General features: G+C 47.1%; 1 protein-coding gene across 2 annotated transcripts in view; it reads right to left on the bottom strand.

Annotated features, from left to right (window-relative positions):
• PDE2A (phosphodiesterase 2A) overlaps positions 1-17382 on the bottom strand; it is a 256545-nt gene that overhangs the window by 61708 nt on the left and 177455 nt on the right. For both annotated transcript variants that reach the window (XM_060273988.2, XM_060273990.2), the window contains exons 4-5: positions 9207-9316; positions 7120-7175 (exon numbers count right to left, since the gene is read on the bottom strand). In XM_060273988.2, coding sequence (XP_060129971.2) covers positions 7120-7175; positions 9207-9316 — 166 coding nt within the window. The remainder of the gene's footprint in view (positions 1-7119; positions 7176-9206; positions 9317-17382) is intronic.

The raw sequence follows: 17382 nt of genomic DNA, 5'->3' as shown, positions 1-17382 counted from the left end.
GGAGAGAGTGTTGAAAGGAGCCGCTCAGCAGCTGATTGAAAGAGATCGGGGAGGGAGATAAGAGACGCTAGCTTCCTTTCCAGCCACGCCCCCTTGCCCAGGCCTCCATTGTTGTCTGCAGAGGGAAGCTGTTTGTTTCCCCAGCGACATGTGACTGGCTGATTAGATTATCTGTCTGGAAACTGTATAAATGGGTCCCTTTCCTTTCTTAGAGAAGCTGCAGAACTGTGAGTTGAACCCCATAAAAACAGGATTTTTCCCCCTTTGCAAGGTAAGCTCAATAACTTTGAGCTGACCTTCAAAATTGGAGCTTTCCCCCTTTGAAAAAGCTGTACAACTGTGAGCTGGACTCCCCCCCCCCTGGGGCTTTTCACATTTGCAAAAAAAAAAGCTGCACAACTTTGAGCTGATCCTCAAATAAATGGAGCTTTCCCCCTTTGCAAAAGAAGCTTCCTCAAATATTTAATGGGGGGGGGGCAAAGGCTGCTTTGCCTAGGACAATTCGTGAGGCTACCTTTGAAGGTGACTCGGAAACTACAACTAATCCAGAATGCGGCAGCTAGACTGGTGACTGGGAGCGGCCGCCGAGACCACATAACACCAGTCTTGAAAGATCTCCATTGGCTCCCAGTATGTTTCCGAGCACAGTTCAAAGTGTTGGTGCTGACCTTGAAAGCCCTAAATGGCCTCGGTCCAGTATACCTGAAGGAGCGTCTCCACCCCCATCATTCTGCCCGGACACTGAGGTCCAGCACCGAGGGCCTTCTGGCGGTTCCCTCGTTGCGAGAAGCCAAGTTGCAGGGAACTAGGCAGAGGGCCTTCTCAGTGGTGGCGCCCGCCCTGTGGAACACCCTCCCATCAGATGTCAAGTAGATAAACAACTACAGTATCTGACTTTTAGAAGACATCTAAGTGTGGAACACCCTCCCATCAGATGTCAAGTAGATAAACAACTACAGTATCTGACTTTTAGAAGACATCTAAGTGTTTAGGGAGGCTTTTAATCTTTAATAGATTATTTTATTTCATTGTTCTGTTGGAAGCCGCCCAGAGTGGCTGGGGAAACCCAGCCAGATGCGCAGGGTATAAATAATAAATTATTATTATTATTATTATTATTATTATTATTATTATTATTAAGAAAGCAATTCTTGTTTTCCTCCTCTAAAAACTAGGTGCGTCCTATGAAGTCCTGGTCCATGGGGTCACGAAGAGTCGGACACGACTAAACGACTAAACAACAACATGAAGTGGAAAATACGGTAGGCGTCCATGGAGGGTACCACTTTGGAGCATCTCTGGGACTGAATCCTCCCAAAACTTGGCAGTTTTGTGGTTGAAGCACTCTGGATTCCTCCCTCCCTCCTTCCCGAGTTCCTGTTTGGTTATGCTTTGGGGTGAGTGCCCTCTCTGCTTCCCTCAGCAGAGAGTTAGGCACAAATGAGTTGGAGAAAGCAGGGACAGATAACCAGAGTCCATGGGAGATAAGGATAATGAGATGCAGAGAAGGGGAGGGAGGGAGGGGGCTCCTCGCTCCCCGTGTTCCCAAAGCCTTTGCCTCAAGGACTTTTTGCCTAGCAGAAGCTCCCACATGCTAGAGTTCTCTCTGACTCATGGAAGGTAAGGCTCAAGCCCGCCAGCCAGCCCAGAAAACGGGCTCTTAACAGGGGCTGCAAAGATGGAGGGGGATAGCAGTGGCATAGGATAGTCAAAAGCCTCTGGTTCGGATCTGGACACGGACTCGTGAGGCAGCAACAGGCACTTCTCCCAGCCTTATGGCCACTGACGCAGCCTGGTTGTGTGTGTGGGGGGATATAACTTGTGTCTACTTTATGCAGCTGCTGGAAACTGAGCTTGTGTTGCCGTTTATCACCCCGTTTTCTCAGAACTGCGACAGCTTAGCCAGGGCTGGCTCTAGGTAGACCCATGGTGGCGCGGTGCGCCAGGGCGCCGGGCCGGTAGGCAGGGCGTCGCGTGGAAACCATGCTGCGCCCTGCGAGGGCGGGGGCGCCGGAGCGATCTCCGCCCCTCAGCGCCAGGGCGGCCGACCTGCTCGAGACTGCCCTGACCTTAGCCCAGGCTTCCTCAAACTCAGCCATCCAGATGTTTTTGGCCTACAACTCCCATGATCCCTAGCTAGCAGGACCCAGTGGTCAGGGATGATGGGAATTGTAGTCTCAAAACATCTGGAGGGCCGAGGTTGAGGAAGCCTGGCTTAGCCAAACCACGTAGCAATAAAAGGGCTGCAGCAGACCGTCGATGCAACCGTTTGAGAACGAGAGACCATATATTCTTGATAGCTCAGTTGGTAGAGGATAAGACTCTTAATCTCAAGGTTGTGGGTTTGAGTCTCACGATGGGCAAAAGGATTCCTACACTGCAGGGGGTTGGGCTAGATGACCCTTGGGCACCACAGTTTAAGGAGGGTGTTGACAAGCTGGAAGGTGTGCAGAGGAGGGCGACCAAAATGACCAAGGGTCTGGAAACCAAGCCTGATGAGGAACGGTTGAAGGAGCTGGGGATGTTTAGCCTGGAAAAGAGGAGACTGAGAGGAGATAGGATAGCCATCTTCAAATACCTAAAGGGCTGCCATGTGGAAGATGGAGCAAGCTTGTTTTCTCATGCTTTGGAGGGTAGGAACCCTCCAAATCTTTGAGGATTGTGAGCTTCGGTAGTCTTGCTAAGTTTTTGCACATGAACCTTTGAAAGAGTCCGCCCCCTGAGGAAACCATTCCTGTGAAACGGGGAAGAAGCTGGCCACCCGTCGGATGAGATAAGAACGCATGGGAAGAGATAAGAACGCATGATACATCATAGCACTTTACTATCGGACTTGATTATTGCACTTTATACTGGACTTTTAAGACCTCGAGCATGAGATTTTGTACACATTTTTGAAACTCCTTGTATATGTGAAGGTTGTTGGTACATATACATTTATATATTTGCACTTCACGGTGGTTTACCTTTTCATTGTTATGCAACCAGTCCATGCAGAATGTAGGCACCCTATATATATATATATATATATATATATATATATATATATATATATATATATGAGCAAACCAGTGATATTTTAGGGAGCAGGCTAGCAGGCGGGGCCCATGATTTACATCGTAGGAGCCAACACAACACAAAACACTGTGGCTGTATGTAGGTTTTATTTCATTTGTTGTTTGTCTTATATTTTGGAAATGTACAGGAAATGTACATCCAGTTTTTTTTCCTTTAAATTTTTTTTGGGGCCCCCAAGAGAGTGGGACCCTAAGCTAGAGCTTATATGTAAATCTGGCACTCTCTCCCACTTGCTCTCTCTGTTTGTGTGTGTGTAAATTAAACTGTAATGCCATTTTGCCACTGAATGACACTAAGAATGCTTCCACGGCGATCCTGGCAATGAATGCACGGTATTCTTCTCTTTCTCTGCTTTCCTTTCTTCCACTTGCGGTTCTCCCTAGAAAAGTGCCCCTGTCATAAAAATCCTGTTAATTAGCACCGAGGTCTCATCAGCCTCTCAGGGACTTGAGCCAACCCCACCTAAGCCTGCCAGGAACAAATGCAACACAGGCTCTCCCTGCTCTGTAATTCTGACAAGCAAGCTGCTCAAAGCAAGTCCAGTCCAACAACCGGAGAGTGCGAGATCCTGCAGAAAGGAGCACGGCTCTCCCTCTCAATCAGCCCAGCCACATTCACACCACACACACCTTTAAAACGCAATGATGTCAGTTTAAACGGCCACGGCTTCCACCGCAAAGAATGCTGGGAGCTGTAGTCTGTTTAGGGTGCTGAGAGTTGCTAGGGGACCCTCAATTCCTCTCCCAGAGCTACAATTCCCAGAATTCCCCATGCAGAGGGATGGATTGTTAAACCCAGGCATAGGCAAACTCGGCCCTCCAGATGTTTTGGGACTACAACTCCCATCATCCCTGAACACTGGTCCTGTTAGCTGGGGATGATGGGAGTTGTAGTCCCAAAAACATCTGGAGGGCCGAGTTTGCTTATGCCTGGTTAAACCACTCTGGATAGTTAAAGTTTATACTGCCATCCTTTTGCTGTCAAAGAAGCTACATACTTGATCTTTATTTATTTCAATTTATTTGATTTTATAAAAAATTGTACGCTGCTTGATTGTTTAAAAAAACCCTCAAAACTGTTTACAAAAAAAGATAAAGCGATAAGATTACCAATAAGAATACAACAACAATTGAAAACTTTTCAAAAGTTAAAAACAACCCTGAAAACAGATTTTAAAACCCCATTTCTAAAACAGCTGGACAGGCTTGTCCAAACAGGGATGTTTTTTAGCAGGAGCGGGAAAGAGGACTCTGAAGGGTCCTGGCTGGTTTCAAGAGGCAGGGAGTTCCAAAGTATACAGTAAGCGCTGCCATGCAAGAATATCAGATTCTTACAAATGTGGAATGGGTGATATGCGGTGCTTGTAAGAGTTCCAGTTCTGCCAGTCAAAGCAGCTGAATGGGTATATATGGGGAGAGGTGATCTCACAGGTAAACCGGCCCCAAGCTTTTAAGGGCTTTCTATAGGAATAGGAATAGCTGAGTTTCCTGCATTGCAGGGGGTTGGACTAGATTACCCCCTGGGTCTTTCCCAACTCTACATTTCTATTATTCTAACACCCAGTTGCAAACCGGCGGCCAGTGCCAATCTCTGAGCACAGGGGTCAGCAAACTTTTTCAGCAGGGGGCCGGTCCACTGTCCCTCAGACCTTGTGGGGGGCTGGACTATATTTTGGAGGAAAAAAATGAACAAATTCCTATGCCCCACAAATAACCCAGAGATGCATTTTAAATAAAAGGACACATTCTACTCATGTAAAAACATCAGGCAGGCCCCACAAATAACCCAGAGATGCATTTTAAATAAAATAAAACCACATTCTACTCATGTAAAAACATGCTGATTCCCTGACTGTCCGCGGGCCGGATTTAGAAGGCGATTGGACCGGATCCGGCCCCTGGGCCTGGAGCCCCCTGATCTAAAGGCAGCCCTGTACTGGGAAGTTTTTAATATTTGACGTTTTTATTACATTTTGCATTTTTTGGAAGCCGCCCAGAGTGGCTGGGGCAGCCCAGTCAGATGGGCAGGGTATTATTATTATTATTATTATTATTATTATTATTATTATTATTATTACGCTGACAAGGCCTCACTTCTGCCAGCAACTGTAAAGGCCAATGTGGCTTTGTGGAAACCGGCCAGGTACGCAGGGGGCCTGCCACGTGGTCCCATCTCCCTGTGCCAGCAGGGAAAGGTCAGCGCCTCTTAATCACCTTAATTCCTTTTTAATAAGCGCTGGTGCGAATTTAGCAGATGTGGCACCAGAGCACCAGGCGCTAATCCACTTAAGCCCTTATCTCCCCGGCTGCCGAGTCCGTCGCCGCAACCTTGCTGGGCGCTGGCAAGGGAAGCCGGGCAGCTCCAGGGCTTTTTTAACCTCGTCGCTCGCCCTGCTGCCTCCGTGAAGGGAAAGTTCTGCAGAAATCTCATCCCGGTTTGACCCTCCGGCTCTTGGGGCTTGAATGAGGCAGCTTAATTGGAGTGCCAATAATGGCCGTGTCACAGAGGCCGGCACGAGTGACCTCTTCAGCCTCTCTCGCCACACGCCGCTGAGCCGCCAGTCTGTCCGAGGACAGTCTCTGGGTAAAGCCCTCTCCGGGCAGCCCGGATAAGCAACTAAAACCGCAAACTACGGCTAAAATACTCTTGTTACAGGTAGAAAAAACTGAAAGCAGCCATCTGGAAAAACGTTACAGAGCCCAGCCCAGGAATTAAATGCAAAACAGACGATTCAAATCAGGCTTCCCGGTGCCAACTTGGTGCCCCCTCCTGGTGCTGTGGATGCCAACAGGAGCAAGGCCTGGTGCTGTGGATGCCAACAGGAGCAAGGCCTGGTGCTGTGGATGCCAACAGGAGCAAGGCCTAATATCTGCTGCTCAGAGATCTACACTGGGTACCAATCTGTTGCCAAGCCAAGTTCAAGGGGTTGCTATTGGTATCTAAATCCTTTTGGGGCCAGTTTACCTACAAGATCACCATACCCCTTATACGTATTGCCCACTCGACTGCTTCAGTTGGTGGAACTGGCAAGGCCACAGGTGCTACTTAATACCTGCTCTACATTTGTAAGAACTCAATTGTTTAGTGTGGCAGCACCTGCCCTGCGGAACTCCCTGCCTCTTGATGTCAGGCAGGAGCCTTCCCTGTACGTATTCTTTTCGGTGCCTGCTAAAAACGTTCTTGGTCAGACAAGCCTACTCAGTTGTTGAGAATGCGCACTTTCTTCGCTTCTTAGTCTACTGCTGTTTTAACTTTTCAAAGGTCTAAAATTATAGGCACTCATTTTTCTTCATGATAATTTAACTGCTTTAGCCTGTTCAGATGATCACTGCAGATGGTGACAGCAGTCACGAAATTAAAAGACGCCTGCTTCTTGGGAGAAAAGCAATGACAAACCTAGACAGCATCTTAAAAAGCAGAGACATCACCTTGCCTACAAAGGTCCGTATAGTTAAAGCTATGGTTTTCCCAGTAGTGATGTATGGAAGTGAGAGCTGGACCATAAAGAAGGCTGATCGCCGAAGAATTGATGCTTTTGAATTATGGTGCTGGAGGAGACTCTTGAGAGTCCCATGGACTGCTAGAAGATCAAACCTATCCATTCTGAAGGAAATCAGCCCTGAGTGCTCCCTGGAAGGACAGATCCTGAAGCTGAGGCTCCAATACTTTGGCCACCTCATGAGAAGAGAAGACTCCCTGGAAAAAACCCTGATGTTGGGAAAGATGGAGGGCACTAGGAGAAGGGGACGACAGAGGACGAGATGGTTGGACAGTGTTCTCGAAGCTACGAACATGAGTTTGACCAAACTTCGGGAGGCAGTGGAAGACAGGAGTGCCTGGCATGCTCTGGTCCATGGGGTCACAAAGAGTCGGACACGACTAAACGACTAAACAACAACAACAACAACAGCCTGTTCGTATTTATAACAACTGAGAGGTGTATAAATTTTGTGAAATAAATAACGACTCCAGCCACAAAGACCTGAGTAGAACGCCTCCTTCTTCACAAACCCTTTTAGGAGCAAATACCAGCGAACTTACCAGGATGACACAGACCACGGTCCCAACATCCTTGTCCGCCAAGGGGATGATCAACACTGCAAGGCAAAGAGGAAGGGACCCCATCAAGATGACAGTTTAGCAAAGGGGGAGGCAGGAAGGAGAAGGAAGCAGGAAGATTGGGGGGGGCTGGTGATAAGGGGGGGAGAACCCTTTGCACCCCACGAGATGGAGGAGAAAGGCAGCGGGAACAGGGCAATGCTACCCAGATTTGAGAAATGGGCAAATCCTTCAACTGTCACCTGCGTGGGGCGGTGGTGGGAGGGGGCCGGGCCGGGGCGGTGGCAGGAGAGAGAGAAATAGGAAGCAGAAGGTTCCTTTCATCTGCACCTCTTTTCCCCTGAACCGAGCCGGATGTTCATTATAGGAACGACTGCTTAGAAACCGGTGGCTGGTTTGAGACCTTGTTCTTCCTCTTCCCTCCTTGTCCCACTCCCCTTGCGTGTCGTGGTTTTGTTCAGATTACAAGCCCGTGAGTAGGGACTGTCTTGTTCTGATTGTATGTAAGCTTCTCTGATATTTTGGGCTGACGATCAGGGTATTAATCCTCCCAATAAAATAAAAATAAAAATCAGTTGCTTGTTTCCCCATTGTTCTGTATTAAATGGGATAGCTCAGTCGGTAGAGAGCCTTAATCTCAGGGTCGTGGGTTCAAGCCCCACCTCAGGCTAAAGATTTCTGCATTGCAGGGGGTTGGACTAGATGACCCCTGTGGTCCCTTCCAACTCTGACTCTATGATTTCCACATCTTTTTTTTTTTTAATCCTCATGAAGGTTTGCAAGCATTTCCGTGAAAATTTCTCCAAACGGACACATAGCTACCCAAAGAGGCTGGGGCAAGCCAGTCAGAGGGGCAGGATACAAATAAAATAAAATAAAATAAAGAATGGGAAAGCATAGAATTATATATGAAAGAAAGATAATAAAGAATAGGAAAGTGAAGAAAGATAGATGAAGAAATAGGGAAAGGGAAAGTAGGCAATAGAAAATAGAGTAGATTTTGAATCGCAAGGTTATTGGATAATACAATGAAAAGAATGTGTATATTAAGAATAAAAATAAATAACATAGCAGAATAAAATAGGTAAATACTAATAATATCGCACATAGGTGAGGGGAGTAGGGGTGGAGGGTGGAGGGGTGGAGGGGAGGAGGGATGGGGGAATTATAAGTAGTAATTGAAGAGGTAGGGACTCAGGTGGTGCTGTGAGTTAAACCACAGAGTCTAGGGCTTGCTGATCAGAAGGTCGGCGGTTCGAATCCCCATGATGGGGTGAGCTCCCGTTGTTCGGTTCCAGCTCCTGCCCACCTAGCAGTTCGAAAGCACATCAAAGTGCAAGTAGATAAATAGGTACCGCTACAGCGGGAAGGTAAACGGCGTTTCCGTGCGCTGCTCTGGTTCGCTAGAAGCGGCTTAGTTATGCTGGCCACATGACCCGGTACCTGTCTGTGGACAAACGCCGGCTCCCTCGGCCTATAGAGCGAGATGAGCGCCGCAACCCCAGAGTCGGACACGACTGGACCTGATGGTCAGGGGCCCCTTTACCTTTACCTTCACCTTTAATTGAAGAGGTATTAAATATTAAAGATCAAGGTGATGGAGGTTGTTCATTATGTGATTTTGTCTTTTATTGTATTGATGTATTGTCTATCTATTGTGTTATTCTTTATCTGTGTTTATATAATTCTTAATAAAGATTATTTTTAATTAAAAAAATAAAAATGAAATATTTATTATTATATATGTAACTTTGCCTTATTTTGTTTTGCATTTAAAGCCCCCCTTTTCCTCCCAAGAGCTCAAGGTATTCTTCTTCCTGCATGGCTTATCCTCACGACAACCCTGTGAGGTGGGGATTAGAACCTTGGTCTCCCAAGTCCTAGTCCAACACTCTAACCACTACACCACACTGCCTCTCCAGGTTCCCCAGCCATGCACTATTTGGGCAGAATGGGTGGGAATATTATTATTGTTGCTATTTAATAATTCTTTACACCGCCCTACACCCACAGATCTCAACAACCTAAAACCCGCTTCCGCTCCCCCTCTTTCCCAGGACGGTTCTTACCTTGCTTATCCGGGGCTAAAGGCGCAGCCAGGCCAACCATCGGCTTGCCCTGCAACTCAGCCGGGGGCAGCCCTTTGCATTCCACCCTCTTCTGCTGCAGGACGGCATCTCTGAAAGGACAATTGAAAAAGGAAAAGGAAAGCAGAGCTGAAGGAGAGCTGGTACAAGAACGAGGTGAAAGTGCCCCGCAAATGTAAAATGATAGAGAAAATTAGCTTTGAAGAAAGGCCCCCCAAAATCTAGGTGCCTCTTTCATGAGAGGTCCAGAGGGTGGCAACACGAGAACGGGGCCTTTTCTGCAGTGGCTCCCCGTTTGTGGGATGTTCTCCCCAGGGATGCTTGTCTGGCCATACCTGCCAAGTTGCTGTCAGAGAAATAAGGGACCGGAAGTAGCGCTGCCGCCATTTTGGAACTGGCCGGAGCATGCTCAGAAGTAACTTTTGATGCTACTTTGCCCAGTTCCAAAATAGCCGCCGTGCCAGAAGTCGAATAAACCGGGGGGAAACAAAAAAATCTGTTTTTTCAGCTAGGAACAGCTGGAAAAACGGGGATTTCCCGGGGAAAACAGGAGACTTGGCAGCTATGTTGTCTGGCACCATCTTAAGCAGGCACCCCCAAACTGCGGCCCTCCAGGTGTTTTGGCCTAGAACTCCCATGATCCCTAGCTAACAGGACCAGTGGTTGGTTAGGGAAGATGGGAATTGTAGTCCAAAACATCTGGAGGGCTGAAGTTTGGGGATGCCTGATCTTAAGGCTCCATCTTTATCATCCCAGTTTCTGATTTGATCCCGGAATGTTGCACTTTTCCTTAAAGGGTAAAGGGACCCCTGACCATTAGGTCCAGTCGTGACCGACTCTGGGGTTGTGGCGCTCATCTCGCGCTATTGGCCGAGGGAGCCGGCGTACAGCTTCTGGGTCATGTGGCCAGCATGACTAAGCCGCTTCTGGTGAACCAGAGCAGAGCACGGAAACGCCGTTTACCTTCCCGCCGGAGCGGTACCTACTTATCTACTTGCACTTTGACGTGCTTTCGAACTGCTAGGGTGGCAGGAGCTGGGACCAAGCAATGGGAGCTCACCCCATCGCAGGGATTTGAACTGCAGACCTTCTGATCGGCAAGCCCTAGGCTCTGTGGACATCCCTATTTTCATCAGAGATGTGTTGGAGGGTATGGAGTTATGCAATCCTTGAGCCAAGGAGATAAGTAACTACGGTAGACAACCTTTAGAAGACATCTGAAGGCAGCCCTGCGTAGGGAGTTCTTTTTAAAATGTTTAATGTTCTATGATGTTTTTATATCTGTTGGAAGCCACCCAGAGTGGATGGGGCAACCCAATCAGATGGGTGGGGTATAAATATAATAATAATAATAATAATAATAATAATAATAATAATAATAATAATAATAATATTTTTCATTGGAGAAATGTTGGAGGGTGTGTATTCAGCAGTTTAGGAATCCCTTAGAGAAACGGAGCCCTGGTAGACCACAAACTTGACATGAGTCAACAGTGTGATGCAGCAGCTAAAAAAGCCAATGCAATTCTGGGCTGCATCAATAGGAGTATAGCATCTAGATCAAGGGAAGTAATAGTACCACTGTATTCTGCTCTGGGCACCACAGTTCAAGAAGGATACTGACAAGCTGGAACGTGTCCAGAGGAGGGCAACCAAAATGATCAAAGGCCTGGAAACAATGCCTTATGAGGAACGGCTTAGGGAGCTGGGTATGTTTAGCCTGGAGAAGAGGTTAAGGGGTGATATGATAGCCATGTTCAAATATATGAAAGGATGTCATATGAAGGAGGGAGAAAGATTGTTTTCTGCTGCTCCAGAGAAGCGGACACGGAGCAATGGATTCAAACTTCAAGAAAGAAGATTCCAAACATTAGGAAGAACTTCCTGACAGTAAGAGCTGTTCGGCAGTGGAATTTGCTACCAAGGAGTGTGGTGGAGTCTCCTTCTTTGGAGGTCTTTAAGCAGAGGCTCAGCAGCCATCTGTCAGGAATGCTTTGATGGTGTTTCCTGCTCGGCAGGGGGTTGGACTGGATGGCCCTTGTGGTCTCTTCCAACTCTATGATTCTATGGTGCTCTTGAAAAAGCTCTCAAATATACAATGAACACTGTTTGAGCCTAAAGAAAGCGGACCTCTCCAAGCTGAGGGCGGGGCGCTCCGCGGCGCCATTCAACTGAGCCACCCTTTGAAGCAAGTCCCATTAGCACCTGCTTGTTGGCACTTCCCAATAAAGGACCCTTGGTTAGAATCGGAGTGTTAAGTGGTCATTCTCACCAAGCAAAGATTTTTCTCTGCTGAGTGTGAAGGGAAAGTGAGAAACAGCCTCCTGGCAGGACCAGGCCTTTAAAACGGTCCAGCTGAATGTAGCCCCTCCGCCCTCAAAGGCTATGGGGTGGCGGCAGCCCCAGGGGAAGAGGGTCTTCTATGTGGCGGAGGGTGTGGAAGTCCCCTCTGTCCCCTCTGGCTTCTGAACCTGGAGGCATACACTTTAAATTGTTTCTAACCATCAAATTGCTGAGTTGAAAGGTACCCCTCAAGGTCCTCTAGTCTAACCCCATGCAATGTGGGGATCGCAGCCAAGCATATGTATACACTGAGTGGCTCGTGTTTAGCGTCAGAGCAGGCAGCACAGGTGTAAAAACGGATCCCAGGTAGAGAAGGAAGCAAGCTGTACAGCCAATTCTGCTGAGCCGCAGAGTATTTTAATTTAATTTACAGGTATATCTGTTTACTTGTTAGATTGATTTACCACCCGTCATCAAAAGATCCCAGGGCGGTTCACAAGATAAAGTAATAGATTATTATCTGTGCTTTGGAGGAGACATGGTCTCAGCCTTTGCAGATTAGATTGCTGCTCAGATCTGGAGACGTGGATGCCAAGCAACCTTGATTAATAATAATAATAATAATAATAATAATAATAATAATAATAATAATAATATATTACTTATACTCTGCCCATCTGCCTGTGTCTCCCTAGCCACTCTAGGCAGCTTTCAACAGAATATTAAAAACACGACAGAACATCAGACATTAAAAACTTCCCTTCAGATGTCTTCTAAAAGTCAGGTACCGTAGTTGTTTATTTCCTTGACATCTGCTGGGAGGGCGTTCCACAGGGTGGGTGCCACCAACAAGAAGGCCCCTGCCTGGTTCTCTATAACCTTGCTTCTCGCAGGGAGGGAACCGCCAGAAGGCCCTCAGCGCTGGACCTCCGTGTCCGGGCGGAACAATGGGGGTGGAGACGCTCCTTCAGGTATACGAGGCCGTTTAGGGCTTTCAAGGTCAGCACCAACACTTTGAATTGTGCTAGGAAATGTCCTGGGAGCCAATGTAGGTCTTTCAGGACCGGAGTTATATGGTCTCGTCAGCCAATCCCAGTCACCAGTCTGGCTGCCCCATTCTGGATTAGTTGAAGTTTCTGGGTCACCTTCAATGGTAGCCCCACGTAGAGCGGATTGCAGTAGTCCAAGCGGGAGATAACCATTTATATATATTTGCTGCTGGCACAAACTGGCCATTGCTTTCCTCCTTCCCACCTGATTTCCCTTCAGCTAGCAGAAGAGCTTGTGGTGTGTGTGTGTGTGTCCCTTTCTCCCTCCCTCTTGCCATCTTGTCAGGATTACTGCCAAAGCCCCCTCGGCATTTCGGAGGATTTGAGGGTAAGCCGCTACAGCTGCCCACAAGATCCAGCTCTCCCTTTGGGGAGGCGAGACTTCCCGGTGAATCAGAAGCTCCCTAAAAGGAGAACAGCAGAGCTGGAAAAGAGACCGAGGCTCCTAGATTCATAGGATGGTAGGGCTGGAAGGGACCCCCAAGGATCATCCCTGCAACACAGGAACGGAAGCTAAGGGATTGTTTGTTGCTGAGGGAAAGGCAGGGAGCCCCATGCTCTCCTTGTTGGCCACGCCAGGGTCCGTTATGAGCAGAGAGTGTGGCAGCTGGGCTACCCTGAGGGGAGAAAGCCCCTGCGGAGAGCTCTAGCAAGGAAGCCAAGCCGCATTCCATAGGAGATGTCAAATACAAGAAAGTGGGAAAGAAGAATGGCTGAAGGTGAGCTGGAACAGAGAGAGAGCAGAGCAAAGAGGATTGAGTTTTATTTAGCTGCGATTCCTGCATTGCAGGGGGTTGGACTAGATGGCCCTTGGGGTCCCTTCCAACTCTGCAGTTCTATGTCTCAGGAATCATAGAATCATAGAGTTGGAAGAGACCGCAAGGGCCATCCAGTCCAACCCCCTGCCAAGCAGGAAACACCATCAAAGCATTCTTGGCATATGCCTGTCAAGCCTCTGCTTAATGACCTCCAAAGAAGGAGACTCCACCACACTCCTTGGCAGCAAATTCCACTGCCGAACAGCTCTTACTGTCAGGAAGTTCTTCCTAACAGTAACAGGAAGGAAGGGGCTGAATTCCTGACCAAGAAAGAAGGGGGGGGGACCAGTGTGACAGATCTTAGTAGGGCAAAAAAGGCAGGGAACTTTCACAACAGGTGGTTATGATTATTTCTTGCTTGTCTCCACCATTCATTCATTCATTCATTCATTCATTCATTTAACCCCATTCATTAATCACGTCTCACAAACTACAGGTATCTCAAAGCTGGTTCACAGTAAAGACATCAATGGTAAAAACGATTCCATAGATGAAAGCAGTTCCATATGGGTTTTTTTTTAAAAAAAAAATCAGTATATGCAAATGGTTAGAACCAATTTCATATATGAAAACAAATTCGAATCCAATACAGCTGCAAGCCGAGCTCCCATAGGTGGGGTAACCGATTTAAAAATACAATATTGCAATCAGTTAAACCAAATTGCAGTCAAGAGAATAGGGTGGATCCTAAATATATCTATCTATCTATCTATCATCTATCTATCTATCTATCTATCTATCTATCTATCTATCTATCTATCTATCTATCTATCATCTCTCTATCATCTATCTCAGGTGCCTTGGGGCACACTTTCGTGGCTGTCAATGGCACACCCGTCCAGAGGCAAAGGAAAATTAGTGCCTGTTCCCCTGCCCCATAAGGTAAATTGGTCTCTTTTCCCCTCTGACTCCACTGTTTACAAACCTCTCCTCACCCCCATGTGTGGGAAAAGAGGTGCCAGAACTCACCACGAACACCTCCCTTGTTCTCTTGTAATTGCAAAACCTTGTAATTGCCAACCCGAGAGGTGCAGGAATTGAGTTCTGCTGAGTTCCGGCTGAATATAGCCATATATATCAATGCAGCCCAAGATAGCAGTTCATGCGCTGATGAAGTAAACCAGCAGTGGAGAACCAGACGCCCTCTAAGGTCAGACCTTTCCAAACTTTTCATGTTGGTGACACACTCTTTAAGGCATGCATCTGTTTTACTAGCAAACTGGAGGTTAAACCTTTCCAGCCCCGGGAGGAGCGCAGGGAACGTTTGAACAGCACACCTACACAGTGCTGGATTTACATATAAGCTAAACAAGCTCTAGCTTAGGGCCCCACTCTCTTGGGGAGCCCCAAAAAAAATTAAAGGAAAAAACCTGGATGTACATTTCCAAAATATAAGATAGAAAACAAATAAAATAAAACCGACATACAGCAACAGTGTTTTGTGTTGTGTAGGCTCCTATGATGTAAGTCATGGGCCCCTCCTGCTAGCCTGCTCCCTAAAATATCACTGGTTTGCTCCTTTCTATATATAGGGTGCCTACATTCTGCTATTTATCATTATTAGTAGTTTGCATCCTATATTTACACCTATTATTATTTCATGTTATAGCAAGTTTCTAGAGACTAGATTATGAGTCTTTGTCAATTGTGTTTCTTGTTATTGCCAAATGCCAATGTGTTTGCATTATTAAGTTTGTTATGAATAAAAAATCATTTTAAGTTAGAACTTAATGATTATTTCGCTATTAATATACTTCTTAATTGTAGTTCAGTTCAACAATGACTTTGACAAGATACATATTTTGTTATGTTCAAATGGCTTGAGATACCTATTAGGTCCATAAATTACCATATAGCATATATTCAACACAAAAAACAGCGACCATTTGTTGTTGACAAAGGACAGCTGGACATAGAAAGGGCCCCATTACCTTCAGTAGCTTAGGGCCTCATCAAGCCTAAATCTGGCCCTGCACCTACACACTGCAGCCGACACACGAATGTTAGGGATGATGGGAGTTGCAAGTCCACCAATTTGGGTGGCTTTAATGCCTATTGAGATGTAATTGATATTCCTGCATGGCAGGGGGTTGGACTAGATGACCCCCAGGGTCCCTTCCAACTCTACAACTTGATGGTTCTATGATTTTCTTACTTGCAGGATTAGAGACGGTGTGCGTACCAGTTGCTGGGAATCCCAAGACTCCTGTTGCACAGGGACTCCTGTTGTGGGGTTCCCATTGTGGGCACCTGCTTGGTCACTTTAAATACAGGATATAGGACTAAACCACAGAGCCTAGGGCTTGCCGATCAGAAGGTCGGCATTTCGAATCCCCGTGATGGGGTGAGCTCCCATTGCTCGGTCCCAGCTCCTGCCAACCTAGCAGTTCGAAAGCACCTCAAAGTGCAAGTAGATAAATAGGTACCACTCCGGTGGGAAGGTAAACGGCGTTTCCGTGCGCTGCTCTGGTTTCGCCAGAAGCGGCTTTGTCATGCTGGCCGGATGACCTGGAAGCTGTACGCCGGCTCCTTAGCCTGTAAAGCAAGATGAGCGCTCAACCCCAGAGTTGTCCGCAACTGGACCTAGGGGTACCTTTACCCCTATGGGACTAAGAGGGTCCCCTCTGAACTGATCAAGCAGATAGGATTCCCCAAGGTTTCCATACTTTTCTGCACTAGGATCCTTTAGCACAGCTCGTGGCACTCCTCCTGTACAATCAGCGGGCAGTCTTTTACCTCCACACTTAATATAACTGTATATTTCCCATAATGATCCTGCAGAAGCCATCCCCAGGGGGAAGATCCTGATATATGTTTCCTCATAAGTACTCTTCTTTTACTTAAATTCCTGTTTCGCTGCAAGCCTTTTAATGAGCCATCTCCTCTTGCCTCTATTCCTTTAAATCATTTTCGGCTTCCAATGCTACTTCCTCTTTAATTAGTGGTTTTCTGTTACTTCTGGCTATGGGATTATTGAATCGTCCCATTAAACAGTTCCCTACTGCTTTTTTCATTGCTCAGTTAATCCTTGCACATCCGGATCATTGCAAAGCCCACGACAGGCCAGAAAGGGACGGAGAGCCCCTCTCTCTGCCCCCCACAGTAATGACCAGGGATGTACAGTCTGAGGGCTCCATCTGTCGGGCAATTGAACTTTTTTTTTTTAAAGAGAAGGATGATGGGTGTCCCAGCCTATCTCTGTAACCATGAGGACTAGAAGCAGACTTTTTATTTAAACCGAAAAGCAAAGATGAAAGCTTGGGATTTCATGATTCTGGACCCTCTGCAAAAAAAAGATTCTGCAAAATTCTGTGCAGGTGGACAGGTGTCAAACAAAATGAGCTGCATGCCTCCTTCACAATCCACGGGGCTTCAGGGTGTGTAAAATGCTGATGTGCATTTGAATCTGTTTTTAGTTTATTGCTGGGGTTTTTTTTTAAAAAAAACACACGTTTTAAATAGTTGCTTTTACTGATAATTTTATTCTCCTAATAAACTGTTCCGTGTGCTTTATTTACAACTGTAAGGTAAAGGTAAAGCAGGCACCCCCAAACTACGGCCCTCCAGATGTTTTGGCCTACAACTCCCATGATCCCTAGCTAACAGGACCAGTGGTCAGGGAAGATGGGAATTGTAGTTCAAAACATCTGGAGGGCCGAAGTTTGGGGATGCCTGAGGTAAAGGGACCCCTGACCATTAGGTCCAGTCGTGACCGACTCTGGGGTTGCGGCGCTCATCTCGCTCTATTGGCCAAGGGAGCTTCCAGGTCATTTGGCCAGCATGACTAAGCCACTTCTGGCGAGCCAGAGTAGCGCACGGAAACAGTTTAACTTTCCGCCAGAGGTATTTATCTACTTGCACTTTGATGTGCTTTTGAACTGCTAGGTGGGCAGGAGCAGGGACTGAGCAATGGGAGCTCACCCTGTCCCGGAGATTCAAACCGCTGACCTTCTGATCGGCAGTGGTTTAACCCACAGCTCCACCCGCGTCCCTGACAACTGAGCAGCG

This window comes from Zootoca vivipara, chromosome 4, assembly GCF_965207765.1.
Source record: "Zootoca vivipara chromosome 4, rZooViv2.hap1.1, whole genome shotgun sequence".
NCBI classification, from domain to species: Eukaryota; Metazoa; Chordata; class Lepidosauria; order Squamata; family Lacertidae; genus Zootoca; species Zootoca vivipara.
Note: the sequence above shows the minus strand (reverse complement) of the source record. Positions and strands in the feature narration are given on the sequence as shown.